Raw genomic sequence first — 16,357 nt, 5'->3', positions numbered from 1 at the left:
TGTTAACTTTGCTGGCTCTGATCAGCATATGGATAGAAAAGACTAGTATGTGAATCACTGACAGTTGTGTCAGTCCTGGTTTCGCCAAGAAGCAGCAGTAAGCACTCCCATATAACCATACAAAAAGACATAATGCTTTTTTCTATTCTTTAGTCCTTTCAAAGATTTAGGACTAAATCCTCAAACTTCTAGATTCAGGACAAAAGGAATGCACAAAGGTAGCTGAGAGGTAGACATCAATAATACAGACCTCCTTTGTCATGATTTTGTGGTATGCTTCTAGTTTGATAATGCCCTAAACATCCCAAGATAAATAAGTGACCAGAATAAATCTGAGAGAGGGAAGTAGAGGGAACAATAATTTTTAAATTGGTCTCACTGGCTCTGGCACAAATCCCCTCCTTGTCCTCAGTCTAGAGCCTTTTTGCTCAGTGACGGGTGCACTGTATACAGTGCTATCAGTCAGACCATAACAAGCAGCCACCAGAAGGAACAACAAAAACTCCTCAAGCCCTTAGCCTTTAATCTGGACAAATTAAACACTAATGACACATTCTTATTAAATGTAAAATAATTATAATAAAGCATGAGTAGAAATGGGAGGAATGGCCTGATCGTAGTTCACCTTTCCCATGTATGAATCAGTGGGGGCATTCGATGTCCAGGAATCTATTGTGGCTGTGTGACATAAAGAAAGAATGGAAAAATGGAAATGGAAAAAGCATGCATAGTTTGCAAGCAAAGAACCAGAGTACGAATCTTGACCTCACTCATTTACAGGTTGTGTGATCTTGGAACCTTTCAGACTTGGCCTTCTATAAAGCAGGGATTTGGAGTCACCACCTCCCACGCTTCCTAGGAGGTGCAGATGAGAGTATGTTCACTAAAGTTCCTTCTCCACCCTCCACTGTGCTGACTGGTGCTATTGGTATTGGTGATGGGGGACAAGGTCACCAGCCATGGCCAAATCCCAACTAGTACACGGCCCTGGAGGCTGAAGACCCTGAGTACGGCTGGTGCACAGACACCCCCATCACTCATCAGTGGGGACCTCAAACCGGAGGGAGGCAGCCAGGATTCAGCCAAGGAGGCTCTCACGGCTGTTACTTCTCTATACCTGTCTGACTGGCCAGGTGCAAGATCAGGCATTAGGAGCGCTGGTTCACTTGGCCTTCACTTACGTATGTAGAGCATGGTTTCTGAGGCCAGAACAGTGATTCCAGTTGCACCGTTAAATTCAGAAGTGAATCCAACAAGAGGAAAATTATTTTCAGAAACAATCAGGTTCAGGTGTACATTTCGAAATGGAATGCTGTCCTCTTTTCGTTTTAGAGTGACAGGGTAATGGTCAAGGAAATGGAATCTAATAGAGGTTTTATGCTGACAGCTCGACTGGGGTTCAGGCCCTCTCACTATGAGGATGGCTGGGAGCAGAAAGGCTCATTCTACCAAATTCCAAATCCAAGCAGAAGAAAAGAGCTCGGAGGAGTTCAAGGTGAAGGAAACAGCAGCACACTTTTCCTTACGTGCTCTGCTTTTGTCCTTCACACACTTCACACTTGAGGGAGAAACTAATGACATTGACCTCGGGGCCCCCATTCTGCCCGGCGGTGTACACAGCTGTGGCAGGCGGTCCCGCGGGTCCCCGCCCGCTGCAGCGCGTACTGTTAATGTGGCCAAGCCAGCAGCTGACTGAAAACAGTGGCAGGCAGGCACTAGGCACACGACCCCTGACACTGCGGGCCGTTTTTTTCCTCCTCTCAGCTAGCAGCCAATGGGCGGGCTCTCTCCACCGGCTGCCATGGCAACGAGAAGACTGCTCCGCAGTGCCCAGAACAGATGTCACATGAGCTGAGATGAATGTGGTGGGGGTGGGGAGCATGTGCTGGGGGTGGAGGGGGATGGGGGAGGCATTTGGAGTTAAATGGTCCCACCAGAGGGAGTGAGGCATATTTTGAAGTAACTGCAAAGCTGTAACATCTATTTTCTTTCTTTTCCCTGTCCTTTAAGTTCTAAACACACATGCACAAACACGAATGTCCTTTCATCTCCGTTACTGAGGTGCTTGCGGCTCTCTGGCTTTCATGGCAAACATGAAAGCTTTGATTTCTTGAAGCCTAAATGAACATCGCCTTCACTGCAGAAATGCAAGCGGGCATTCTGCAACCATTTAGGAACAGGCTGGGAAGTTCTGTGGAGGGGAATCGGGGAAACTTAGAACCACACGGAGCTGAGACAAAATCCACAGGAATTTTAAAGGCAAATGCACCGCCTCTGTAGGTAGACAACAAACCCTGTTTCACTCTTGTTACCACTAGCATGTGAGGGCCCCTACCATCCTTCCCCAGGGGTCATTTCTCTGATCTTACCATTCCTAAAGCCATTTTATATAGACTAAACCAGGGCAAACCTTACAAATCTACCTGCTTGAGCAACAAAGGCTCTTTTGTTGTCTCTAAAATAGATCCTATCCTAGATAAAATACTGTATTTAAAATGTTCCCACTGCCTTCACTTATCTGCCACTGAAATGAACTAGAGTGTGAGCATATGGGTGCAGGGAATAAATCTATATATTAGTTGGTAACGTAAGAGGGGATATTAGTGGCAAGCAAACACAAGACACTGCAGGCCTTTTTTTTCCTCCCTGCTTGCAGCCAATGGGCAGAAACCTAATCTTGTTCCTGTTATCAGACTGCATGAAGCAGGGAGGCGTGAGGGACAAGGTATAGGTCTAGTCTTAATCCGACAGATGAAATGCACCGAATGCGTCAGAGGAAATTATTGCTTAGAATTATTTTGCACTTGTGCTTAAGTCCCCTGACAAACATTCACAGGGTGCCTGCTTTGTGCAATGTGCCACAGGGAACGCTGCAAAGGGTGCCCCACTTATAATCAAGAGTGAAAAGAAATGTGGAAACTCTTGAAATGGGTAAGATGAAGTAAGTGTGGCAGGCAAAGCATGATGCGAATCTGTAGGCAGGCAGGCTCTGAGAAGTGTCCTGGGGTGTGGGGAAATGAGACAGCCTCTTCTGTGATACACACTCAACACATACACCAAATCACAGGATGCCTTAACACCCTAAGAAGTAGCCGCTATTATCCTAACAAATCAGGAAACCCAGGCTTGGAGAGGTGGGCAGTCAAAGGTCATGCCACAAGCAGGCAGCAGAGCCACTGGTGATCCATGTCATATGCCCACCTCCATGGGCTTTTGCTACGTCAACCAACGAGCAGAAGTGACACCCTGCTGCAAAGATGTAGGCACCATGCCCCGGTCTACACAATAAATAGTGTCCATGAAGTTGTGGGCTTCAAACACTCGCCGCGTTTTTCCTAGCACATATTAAAATAAACATACAACTATTAAATTTAAGAGGTTCATCTAGATGTACCCTGAAGTCATCCTGTGTAACACAAGGGGTACAGATGTCACACTTTGGGAGCCCCTGCATTTTCCCACGCTGACCTTGAAAGATGAGGAGGAGTGTAATCTGTGGAGAATTTGAGTTCACTCAACTCTTGTCCTATGTTGGTCACGGTTATTTTGTGCGTATACCTCCACTGAAATGAAAATGGCTTCTTGGTCCTCACAAGAATGCTTTCTTCTCTCATTATTCTGGCCAGAGGGTGGAACTGTAGGGTTCTCGCAGTGCACTTGAATGAAAAGCAGCGAACGTGAATGGAAGACTGATGGCTCAGCAACGCCCAATGGTCAGCAGTGCTCCTGGACGTGGCTACTGCAAGCCCAGCTCCACCTGGGGGCCGCAGCTTCCTGCCACTGCAGCAATGGGCCCACACCACTAGAGGGCAGTAACACAACCAGATTTGTCATTTGGATCCAAATGCGGATGCACACAGTTTAATAATATGTAAAGCCCATTATTACAAGCTTTTCCTCTCCCCACCCCCTATTAATGAACAAATGCCCAGGGGTAATGCAGATATTTCTAAATACAGTGCAAGAAAGGGCAATCTGTACTCATACACGGGGAGTCTAACACACAGTGATAAGTGGAAATGAAAATAATCACCCAGATGCAACTAAACCATTAAGGCTAAGGATTTAGCTGTCTCTATGGCTGCATACATGGAAATATAGATTCTTGCCTTCCATAAATGGGCATTTTAAGGCATTTATTTCATAAGTTCTTATTAAGAGTTCTTAACAATACCTGTAACAATAACTACGAAGGTACAAGAAGGGGGTAAGAGGAATTTCATCTTTACTGCTGGGCATACAAAGGGGGATTCTTCTCTTTGACTAAGGGAAGTGAATGAATTATTCAGAGTCTTTCCATGGACATTTAAAACCCATAACTCCACACTTTAAACAATACCACAAATTTAAAAAGAACAACAACAACTGGCTAATCCCCAAACCATAAAATACCCCCATCTATTCAGGGTCCTTCAATGCAGATGAATGATTTTTGATGTTTGTAAAAGCAGATTCTTTTAGTGCAGTTACTGGTTTTAACATCACAGAATACAGCATATAGCACACAATAGAACAAGCAGGGATACTCCTACCCATGGATAACCTACTCATTTCTCTATAAACAAAGACAAGAAAATAACCCTGACACTTACTCAGTTCATGACATGTTTTTCACAATGGTTTGAAATTGGAGGGCCTTTAGGAATGCAGGATGAAGTCACTACAAACAGCCTCATCTCTGGAGTCACCCCATGAAACTCTGATATTTGTACACTACTTGACGGATTATCAAATATCCCCACACAAAATTTGAGCAAGGCGTGTAGAATTCATAGTCAAATGACTCTAACTCTGGGGGCACCTGGGTGGCTCAGTTGGTTAACCATCTAACTCTTGATTTCAGTTCAGGTCATGATCTCATGGTTTGTGGGTTCGAGCCCTGCATTGGGCTGTGTGCTAACAGCGTGGAGCCTGCTTGGGGTTCTTTCTCAATGTCTCTCACTATGCCCCTCCCTGCTCACACACGTGTTCTCTCTCTCTCAAAATAAATAAATATTGAATAAATAAATAGAAGTCACTTTGAAATAAATAAATATCTAGGTCACTTTGAAAATGTGAATAAAGCCTTTTGAGCTCCAGTTTCTTCCAAAGGCAGGTAAGGAGAACAGATCCTGAACTACCTCCCAGTGTAGGGACAAGGGTCATTTGTATAATGTGACACAAAGCACTGAAAACTCAAGATTTATAAGGAGTTCTGTTCTTATTCTCCCCATTTTATAGACAAGGAACTAGAGGTGTAATGAAAGCCCTGTCCAAGTTCAGTCGGTAAAAGCAGAGCAAGGCCACAGCCAGGTGTTCTCATCCAAAGCTGTGGTTCTTCCCTCTCCTCCATGGTAACTTTGTCAGGTTAGGCTGCCATAACAAAGAACCACAGGCTGGGGGGCTTAAACAACAGACCCTTATTTCTCACAGGTCTAAGGGCTGGGAAGTCCCAGATGGAGGCAGCAGCAGAGGAGATTTCATTGTGAGGACTCTTTTCATGACTTAAAGGCAGCTACCATCTCATTGTGGGTGCACATGACCACTTATTTGTGTGCACGTGGAGAGAGAGAGAGTTCTCCGATCTCTCTTCTTTTAAGAACACTAATCTCATGGTGGGGCTCCATCCTCATGGCCTTATCTAACCCTAATTACCTCCCAAAGACCCATCTCCAAATTGTGTCACACTGGGAGGTTAGTGCTTCAACATATAAAGTCTGAGGAACCCAAATATCCATTCCGTAACAAGGGGTTACAATGGGCTTCTTTATCCTGCTCCACATCTTCAGTTCAGGACAACAAATATTTGCTACCAAGTGCCAAGCACAGTACCAGGCCTTAGAGGGAAACAAGGGTGACTGGGGCCCACAAAGAGTTTAATGTTAGGACAGTTCTATGAAATATTCTACAAGGGAGTGCATTTATGACATGTGGGCTTTTGTTACATAGTTTGTTACAATAAACTTCGTGAGATCCTTTTTCAGATAGCTGTGTTTGAAACAACTGTAATGCAAGTATGGCAACTAATCAGTACATAATTAACATCTGATAAAGTAATTAATGTATTAATTTCCTGAGAAAGATGGGGTCAAAGAAGGAAGGAAGAATATTTTCAAATTTTCAACCTTATAGATGCTTACAGGGAAACAAAAGATCTGTACCTCCTGGTAGGGAACTATCAGACCCAGTTATAGGATGATGATTATAGCATGACTGGATATTTATTAAATAGAGTTAATTACTCTAGTTGAGTTGGCATAATTAAAACTTCTTTCTGGGGGCGCCTGAGTGGCTCAGTTGGTTAACCATCTGATTTCAGCTCAGGTCATGTTCTTGCAGTTTGTGAGTTCGAGCCCCGCATTGGGCTCTGTGCTGACAGCTCAGAGCCTGGAGCCTGCTTCAGATTCTGTATCTCCCTCTCTCTCTGTCCCTCCCCACTTGCTCTCTCTCTCTCTCTCAAAATTAAACAAAAATTAAAAAAAAACTATTTTCTGGATTAGAAAACTGAAGGGTCTCAGCATCAATTAACATATATTGGCTGACTACTACATGGTAGCGGTCTGTATGTATGCTAGTATGCATGTATGCATGTATTAATTTGTTTATATAAATATTCAGTCCATAATAAGGGGTATTTTACATATATATAAAGTCTCATTTAATTCCTACAAAAGCCTTTGAGGAAACTTTGTTAGGTAATTTAGTATATGTGCTGCCGAAGCGAGCACTGTTAGGTAATTTAAAATGAAGACCAGAGAAGTCAAGGACTTATCGATGTTAAGTGACTAAGAGATTACTAGAACTTTCTTGTCAACCATTCAAACATTTTGATTATTTACACATGCACACGCACACACGCGCACACACACACACATACGCACACACACTTTTCTCCTCCAATTATCTCCAAAATCCAGCTCCTAGGATTTTTTTCTGTTGTTATTTTTGGTATGTTACTTTATTTTGGTAAGTAGTATAGGAGTAAAGTTGGGTCTTTTTTGAAGGTAGATGTTTGAAAGGGGAAAAGCTTATGTGAATGTCTACCTCTCTTCAGAACTAGACAAGGACCTCAAGAAAGAGAAGATCAAGCCCCATCCTCTCTGGAGAACTGAGTGTATTTTGTGTTTAGCCCCAGGATCCAGAAAGAACCCAGATGGGTGCCCACTCAATGAACATGGCTTGCCTCTCCTGAGAAGCCCAGAAGAGAAGACCTCCCCATTTCAGTACCCCATTTGAGGCTGGACTCATGACAGTGGTAGTCTGGAAACCAAATCGGGAGACTGTGGAAGGCTGAATAATAGTACTCCTAGAATGTCAATGTCCTGACCTCTGGAACACGTGAATGCTATTTTATATGGCAAAGATTTCAGATATGTGACTAAATTAAGGATCTTAAGACAGGAAGGTTATCTTGCACTATCAGGTGGGCCCTAAATGCAATCATTTCCTTATAAGAAAGAGGCATAGGAAGATCAGACACACCGAATAGGAGGAGGCAATGTGACCATTGAGGCAGAGAATGGAGTGACGTGGCCACATGCCAAGCATCAGCAGTCAGTCACTAGAGGAGTAGAGTCAAGAAAGGGATTGTCCATGAGAGCTTCTGGAGGGAACACAGCCCAGATGAAACCTTGATTTTGCTCCAGTGAAACTGATTTCAGACTTCTGGCCTCTGAAACTATGAGAAGATGAATTTTTGTTGTTTTAAGCCACCAAGTTTGTGGTAATTAGCTGCAATGGCCATTTATAACTAAGACAGGGACAAAAAGTCAGAAATATGGCAAATTAGAGAAAGGAAGATGGTTTCATGTACCATTCACTGACTTATTCTTACCAAATATTGTTTTATGATTGTGACATTTAGTAATTTCTTCTGTCAAGTGAGTTTTCAAGATGGGCTTTGGGGTCAAGAACACTACGGTTAACTCAATAATTATTTCCTCCTGGTATGTGACACATACTAGAAAAAGCAATGCCTCAAATTTCTGAATTTGGTCTATTTGTGGCAAAAGTGACTCTGCATAAGAACTAACTTTGAAATACAAAGAAACATAAAACCATTCTTTATGATGTTCATTGCACAGCTGTAAAATTTTCTATGAGTGACTATGGTTCTCATCTTAAGTCCCCAGAATTCTAGAAGTTCTTGAGCTTTATTAGAAGGTTTGGAGCTCTGAGCAAGAATTGTATGTTAATTCTTAGATATACTATGGTAATTAGGCACTCTGACTAGAAGTCGTCTCATGGGAAGATGGCAAAATGATTGTTTAGAACCTTGTCAGCCATGCTAAGGAGTCTGGATTTCACTCTAAATGTAGTAGGGAAGCCATAGATGAGTTTTATGCATGGCAAGGAAATGACTGGAATTAGATTTAGGAAGTTGCTCCTGCTTCCTTGTGTGGGTGGGTGGTAGTAGAGAGGTATGGAGCCTAGTAGTCTAGGAACAGATAACAGTAGCACAGACTATGACAGTGAACTTGAAAATGAGTGAGAAGTAGGCATGATAGAGACATATCTGAGAAGCAGACTCTAGGTTAATCTGATAAACTGGAGGTGAAGAGTAAGGGAAAGGGTGAATCAGTGATGATTCCTAGAAATCTTGCTTAAGCAAGTTAGAAGGTAAAGGCTGGGAAGGCTGTCAGTGGGGTTGGGGGTGTCAGGAAAAAGCTGTGAGTCTTATTTATGGTGTGGCGGGTAGGGGTGGGAATCAAGCCTCCCAGTTTAGGAAAGATCATGCTGACAAGTAAGGAGAATTAACAAGTAGGCAGTGGAATATGGGGATCTGTAGCTCAGGGAGTAGTTCTGGCCCAGAAGTTTTGAGTGTCAGCAGTCTAAAGATGATGGCATTTAAACTATGCTAGAAAAAAGGAAGCAAAAACTTAATTGGTAGCACAGGTAGGTAGGTTATTTGGAAATGAAATCTGCACCACCCCCCTCACATGCACACACACTGAGCAGTGAAACCACAACCTGTCAGGGCTTAACTGGAGAGCATGGGGAGTCACTGACTATCTGGCTATAGCCTAAGTGCTTGGGGAAGAAAATTAAATAATCAAAGCTGAAGCAAACCTAAAAAATGCTGCTTTAATCCAATCATTGCATACTATTTTTAATCTTTCACTTTGAGTACTTCTCTTTAAAATGACACTATATAGATTATAGATAACTGATGACAGACTGTTGGATAATTGAAATTTAAGATAAAATATGGCAAATACTTAGAGATTATAGCTATGTTGAAGATACAGATGAATGGATGGGTGGCTGGATAAGTGGATGGGTGGATGAACAAACAGACTGAGAGACTGAAAGAGACAGATTTTGAAACACTATATCATATTTGGCACATGGTGGATATTTAGCATTCACCCAAAAAGGTTATCCAAAGGAAAGGCTGTGCTTGTTCATGAAATTTTGAGGAGTTGGGAAAGAAACAGATCATGTGACCAGGAGAACTATCTTCAGACTTTTTAATTCTCTAACAAATTTCAAGAAACAAAACCTATCAGTGATCAAAAGATTTGATTCCAAAATGAGGAATAGTTGCATTTTCAGGATGTAAGAATTGCATCTGAACACCCACTTTCCCTGCAAGAGGTCACGATTCAGTCTGGAATATTAGCAAATGTCATGACAGGTTCACTTGGGAGATAAGCTGTCTATATTTGATAATCCAAAGGCAATTAATAATACATTAGATTATCTCCACTTAATACCGTAAGCAAATAATTCCATCATGAAACTCAGGAAAAAAATATGAAAGTGCAGTTAAGAAAAGTTAATGAAGTCTTCATCCAAAGTTAAGAATACTCCCATGTTTTGTGCCAAGTCTTCAGCTCATGAAGGACATGAAGCAGCTGTCGTATTCTGTGAACAGAATCCAGCACTTCCAAGGTCAATAAACCAGTGTGATGTTTAATTTTCACTCTGATCCCCTTCTGTAAGGTTCTCCAGATTCCTTTAAGAATGAAAATTCACAAACTTCTTCAGCCATTTTTCTTTTCCTAGGGTTGTTGGTGAGTCTGGTATCTACAACCCAGCCAACTTTGCAGAAAACCACAGTTTAGATGGAAAATCACTTTGGGTTTCTGGCTCATCAGCAGTACTGCACATCTAATTAGCTCAACAATTGGTCCCTGTGATAAAATCAGCTAATTTTATGTTCAAATGGCTGCTCCGTGGTAAGCAATACTGTCACTCTAAACTCCAAGTATAAAGAAGTTGCTGAAGAAGCTGGTTACTAGGGGGTCACTGGGGGCAAACTAGTGAAGACTATTAAATTAGTAACCTAAGTCAATGTTATAGTTAGTGCATAGAGGTCCCACCAGGGCACAAATAAGATGAATTCCCAGAATGTAATGACAGGGCTGGAAATGCCAACTCTTAAAGGGGAAATGAGTCTATATAAAATGCATGGAATGAGTCATCTGCAGAATCTTCCCATGTCAGAAATAAATCTATATGATTGTGATAAGATTACAAACCCTAGACCTCAACCTAGTACGGTTAAGAAATGACTCTCCCTAGATTAAACATCTCTGTTGTTTCAGGAATTTGTGCAAGGTCACCCTAGGTAGAAAACCCAGGAAAGCCAATTCCAGGAATCACCCTTTCAGCTGTCTCCTCTCCTTTACTCAACTGTTAAGGCAACTGGTGATACCTGAGACTCTCCCCTTGCTTTGTGGGATCTATTAGAAAACACATTACTTTTGGGGCGCCTGGGTGGCTTAGTCGGTTAAGCGTTCGACTTTCGCTTAGGTCATGATCTCGCGGTTCGTGGGTTCGAGCCCCGCGTCGGGCTCTGTGCTGACTGCCTGCTCAGAGCCTGGAGCCTGTTTCAGTCTGTGACTCCCTCTCTCTCTGACCCTCCCCTGCTCACGCTGTCTCTCTCTCTCTCTCTCTCTCTCCTAGAAATAAATAAAACATTCAAAAAATATATTAAAAAAAAAAAAAAAAGAAAACACATTACTTTTTAAGGTAAATGCAAAAGCACAGATCATCCTCTTTATGGTGCAAAAGCTAATTCTATCACCTTTCATAGGCACTGAAAATCAGTGATTTTTCTTGGTGTATATATTATCAATTATGCCAACTGAATGGATAGTTAGAAATTTATACAACTTTCAAAACTAGGAACAAGAAATACATGAATGTATACAATTCTATATAAAGGTACTGAGAGATACATGCATACCTACATCTAAACATATCCGTTATATCTATGTATGTATATAGATAAATTTAGTCAGAAATATATAAATGACTTCATTTAAAATAGTTTAAAATAGTTAACAAGCATGTAGTAAGCACTCAGTTGGTTCTAGTGTTGCTGTCTATCATGTTCATCATGTCTATCATGTTCACCATTGTCATTATATAGCTAATATATATACTATATATAAATGTATACACTACACAAATAATGGTATATTATATAACTATCTTATTGTAACAGGATGATTGTTGAAAAATAAACTTGTCTTTTTCTTTCTCTGCTCTAACAGAGATTCCAGAAAGTCAAAAAATCATGGTAGATGATCCTCAAGACTCCATAGTCAGTCAGCTGCCTGGCCCAGATGGGGTGGAGTGGGTAAAGGACTGTTTTGTGGACGGTCGCATCAGCCACCTCTCATATACCAGCTCAGATCCTCTCAGCCTCACCTGTCTCTCTTCCAGTCTCTGCTGCAGTGCTCAGCTCTCCATGGCCTCTGATTAGTTTTATGCAGGTGCAGCCCTCCAGCGATTCATCTCACACCCATGGCATGTGCCTCCTGCCTCCTGCTGCAGGGACACAGTCTCCTAAGTGTACACATGCAACCCAGAAGCACAGAGTGAACCCATGGGGAATAGCATCCAACAGACAGATGCTTCCCTTCTCTCAGAAGGACCGGTCATTTCATAGGGACCAAACAACCCATTACTGATAGCACAGACTGAGTTATATTGGTTCTCCTTCTTTTTCTTTTCCAGGCCCCCTGCCCCTTACTCCTCCTCCATGGCACTGCATTCTCAGGTAAGTCCTCACACACAAGCCTTTGCCACAGGCTCTGTTTTCCATGGGATCTGGACGAAGATAAAAATTATAGTGGTCACCCAGTGCAGGTATATGCAATTAGCCCTACTGCTCACCAGGGAAGGTGACACAATGAGGGCCTTTGTTCTTTGGTTCCCCAAATGCAAAATGACTTGACCCTTCATGGTATAGATCTGAAAAAGGGGAAAGGAGACAGTAGTTCCTGGTGCTCAAGGTGGTATAGAAGGATAAATCCTGACCCAGGGCTCCCAGGCAAGGACTCTATCAAGAACGGAAAGACCCCTCTGCACTTGACTGAGGTCAGCCAAGGGTCCCTAGGGTTGTGGCTTTCAGTTTTCAGCTCTTTTCAATGGTGACTGAAACGAAAACTACTTGTCCCTCACGCTGTGTATCTCCAGAAAAGAAAAGGAGGGAGCAGTTCCTGGTGCAGCACCTCTGATGCTCCATGGTAGTCCCATGCTCTTGCAATAAGCCAACACAAGAGCAGAAGGTTTGGAATCTTGAGTCTCCCAGCTAGGGAGCCAGACTAGCATGCTCCATGCTCCCTGAAACATAGATACACAACCCCTTCATAGACTGCTATGCTATCTAATCAGGTAGCCACTCGCCACGGGTGGCTATTTAAATATACAATTAAAGTAATTAAACTAAAATAAAATAAAACAATGCACTCAGCTCTCAGTTGCATTAACCACAATTCAATGTTCAATAGCCACATGTGGCTAGTGGCTACTATATTGGAGAGTGCAGAAGAGACCCCTGGCCATCATGGCAGAAAGTTGTATTGGAGGTGTTGGTCTAGAGTCAAGACTTTCTAGGTTTTAGCCAGTTATCCAGGAGACAAGTACTGGACTTGCCACTCACCTATCCGGGGAATGCAGGACCACTTTCATTTATGTGAAATAAAAGAAACATGAGAGTATTTGTTCTCTGAGTTGGTAATAAAGCAATTATATGTGGTTATGTTAACAGCAATGGATATTTGGATACTGGGAGGACAGAACAACCCAATCTTTATGGAAAAAAAGACCCTACTTTTAAAAATCAAGCAAAAATGTATACATGTATGTGTGTCCCATAGGCTTAGATACAAAACACCCAAAAAGCATTTGGCTAGAACAACTATCTAGAATATAACATTAACATTCCCCAAATCTACAAAAATAATGGAGAAAATTATTAAGACAGCTTATTAATATGTAATATCTAAATTTTATTTCCTATGTGTATCAGTTATCTAAAATCAACATGGGCTCCACTCACAACTAAGGGTAAGAAACTATGTTGGGGCAGAAACCCAAAAATCATGTTAGCTTCTTCATCATCACCTAAAAGGCACTGACCTTTTGAACTTAAAATCCTCATTGTGAACACCGGAAATGATCTCATTTTCCTGCAGTAGGTATTTCCCTAACTACCTCTCAAATGGTGGTTTTTCACCAGTCCTGAGCTTTCTCCTCTCATCTCTTATCATTTTCCCTAAGTGACTATACCAGCAACTAGGGCTTCAGTAGCCAAATATAAGTGATAACTCCCAGTATTAATAAAGGCTACCATTTTTATGGCACTTATTACATGTGAAGCTATGCACCTGACAAGCATTAACCCAGTTAACAGTCACAACAATCCTCCCTGTAAGGAAGGAACAGCCCCATCTCCTCCCAAAAAACACCTGAATGCCAGATCACAGGTAACTTCAACTTCACATGTCCAGACTTAACTTACCTTCACCACAAATCCACCTCTGCACCTCCGTACCTTCATACAAAACATCACAAGCCAGAAACCTATTAATTACCCTGGACTCCTCCCAGTCACTCTTTCTCTACTTTAATCAAGTTTCATGTTCTATTATTTTACTTCCTAAAATATCCCTTATTCCACTCAGACTGGTAGCACTTGAGATAAGTCTCCTATGGTTCCTGTTCTAGAGCTCTGCATCAGCTGTCACACTCACCCCCCTGCATTTGGTCTTGTTTTCTGTAATTCTAGTTACTCTACTAGATATAACTATATATATATAGTTATAGTTGTTATAGTTATAGTTAAATAAGATATACATATATATATAAGATACATATATAAGATATATATGTATATCTTATAGTTAAATAACTATATATATATAGTTATAGTTAAATAAGATATACAGTGAAAAGCTTTTGAGAATGGCAATATAAATATACTCAAATTACTCCAAAACTTAGCAACTTAAAACAATAAATAATTACTATCTTGTGGTTTCTGTAGCACTGCTTAGCTAGGTGCCTCTGGCTTAAAGTCTTTCATGAGGTTGCAGTCAAACTGTCAACTGGGGTTTCAGTCAGATCTGAAAGCTTGACTGGGGCTGAGGACCTTCTAAGCTTACTCGTGTGGTTCTTGGAAGCCTTCACTCACCCGTTGCCACAGGGACCTTTACAAAGGGCTGTCTCACAACACGGCAGCTGATTTCCCTGAGGGCAAGTGATCCAAGAGATGATGAGAGAGGGCCTCCAAGATGGAAGTCCTGATCTTTTAATAAACTCATCTCAGAAGTAATATCCCACCACTTCTTTCATTCATTGGAAGTGAGTCATTAAATTCAGACCATACTCAAGGAGAGAGGCTTACACAAGGGCAGAGACCACTGAGAGCCATCCCAGAGGCTGCTTACTGTTATCACCCAAGCAGATGTCAGAGCCCTGGCGGGAGGGGGTATGCTGAAAATAAATGAGGCCCTATCAGCATCTCCTTTAGCCTTCTCTGCTCTTCAGAGTTGAACTGACCATGAACTTCATGTCCTGCTACTTTTTTTAATCAGTAGATACACTCTTGTCTCTCTCTCTCCTCCTCCCTGCCACCTTTGCCACCATGGGGGTTAGATGGAGATCCCACAGATTGCTGGGAACTGTTACATATTAGACTTTTTACATAATTCTAAAATAGCATTACAGTAGCAACTGGCCCTATTGTTAAGCATAAATCTGAATCAGAAAATATAACAACAATTAAAATGTAAACAATATCACAAAGTTCTAAAAATTAAAGTAACTCAAGTTAGTTTTAAAAGAACCAAAGCTCTATTGGAGATTTTTAAATTTTATACAAATTAGTAGTAAAAATAATTATTTCATGATAGTATCTATATTTCTGAGAAGTGTTTTTATTTTGATTTAATCTACTGTTACTAGTAAGAAAGAATGAGTATTCTGGATTGAACCATGTTCTCCAGAAAAGATGAAATCCCAACCCCCAGTATCTCAGAATGTGAGCTTATTTAGAAATAGTGTCTTTACAGAGGTAATCAAGTCAAAATGTGGGCATTCGGTGGACCATAATTCACTATGAGTGGAATTGTCATAACAAGGGGCAATTTGGACACACAAACAGATATGACAGAAGACAGACAACATAAAAAAGATACAGGGAGAAGACAGCTAAATATAGGCCAAGGAAAGTGGCCTAGGGCAAAGCCTTCTGTGGCAAGCCTCAGTAGGAACCCCGAGTCAGCAGAGCCAGCACCTTGATTTTAGACTTCCAGCCTCTAGAACCATGAGACACATTTCTGTTGTTTAAAACACCTAGTTTGTGATACTTTGTTACAGCAGTCTGAACAAATAATTATAGAGAGAAGAAAGAAAAAATGAGATCCAGCAAGAGTAGAGGCAGAGAGAGATTGAAAAGAAGATACATATTCATCTGGATGAGTTGATTTTATGAGAAATGCACAAGGGACTACTCTTAAAATATGATTTAGCACATTTATAGAGCAGAAGCTGAGAGACATTTCCAAAAACTGTGTAAAGGAACAGTGCCACATGAAAGCAACCAGACTCTCCCTCTACAGGTGGGGTCTGACCTGGTGGAGGCCAACAGTGGGCGGCTAGGAGGAAGAAGAGTCCTTACCTTCTGGTAGTCTTCTTTGGACTTCAGGGCCGCCTCCAGATGCTTGGTAGAGGTTGGATAGATGGCTGAGCGGTACTGAGAACCATGGTCATTGCCTTGGCGCATGCCTGGGAAAGTGGAGAGCAGAAAGGATTACTAGAGTAGACTGAGCAACAAGGCCAGTGTCACAAGTTTTCTATGATTCACGTACTAAGTGCTTGTTTTTCTGTGTGTGTGTGTGTGTGTGTGTGTTTTGTAATTGAAGTATGGTTGACACACAATGTTACATTGGTTTCAGGTATACAGCTTAGTGATTTGACAAAGTCTTAACCTTATGCTCACCACAAGTGTACCTACCATCTGTCATCATACAACGCTATTACAACACCTTTAACTATATTCCCTATGCTGTACCTTTCACACCTGTGGCTTATTCATTCCATAACTGGGAGCTTGTATCTCTTCACCACTTTTTACCCA

General features: G+C 41.7%; 1 protein-coding gene across 1 annotated transcript in view; it reads right to left on the bottom strand.

The window, feature by feature from the left end:
- Positions 1 to 16,038, bottom strand: part of MSRA (methionine sulfoxide reductase A) — a 107,906-nt gene extending 91,868 nt beyond the window's left edge. The window contains exon 1 of the mRNA XM_039222339.1: positions 15,899 to 16,038. Within this exon, the coding sequence (XP_039078270.1) occupies positions 15,899 to 16,003 (105 nt within the window). The 5' untranslated portion in view covers positions 16,004 to 16,038. The remainder of the gene's footprint in view (positions 1 to 15,898) is intronic.
- Positions 16,039 to 16,357: the final 319 nt, after the last annotated feature.

This window comes from Hyaena hyaena, unplaced genomic scaffold, assembly GCF_003009895.1.
Source record: "Hyaena hyaena isolate Hyena2069 unplaced genomic scaffold, ASM300989v1 scaffold_1104, whole genome shotgun sequence".
NCBI lineage: Eukaryota > Metazoa > Chordata > Mammalia > Carnivora > Hyaenidae > Hyaena > Hyaena hyaena.
Note: the sequence above shows the minus strand (reverse complement) of the source record. Positions and strands in the feature narration are given on the sequence as shown.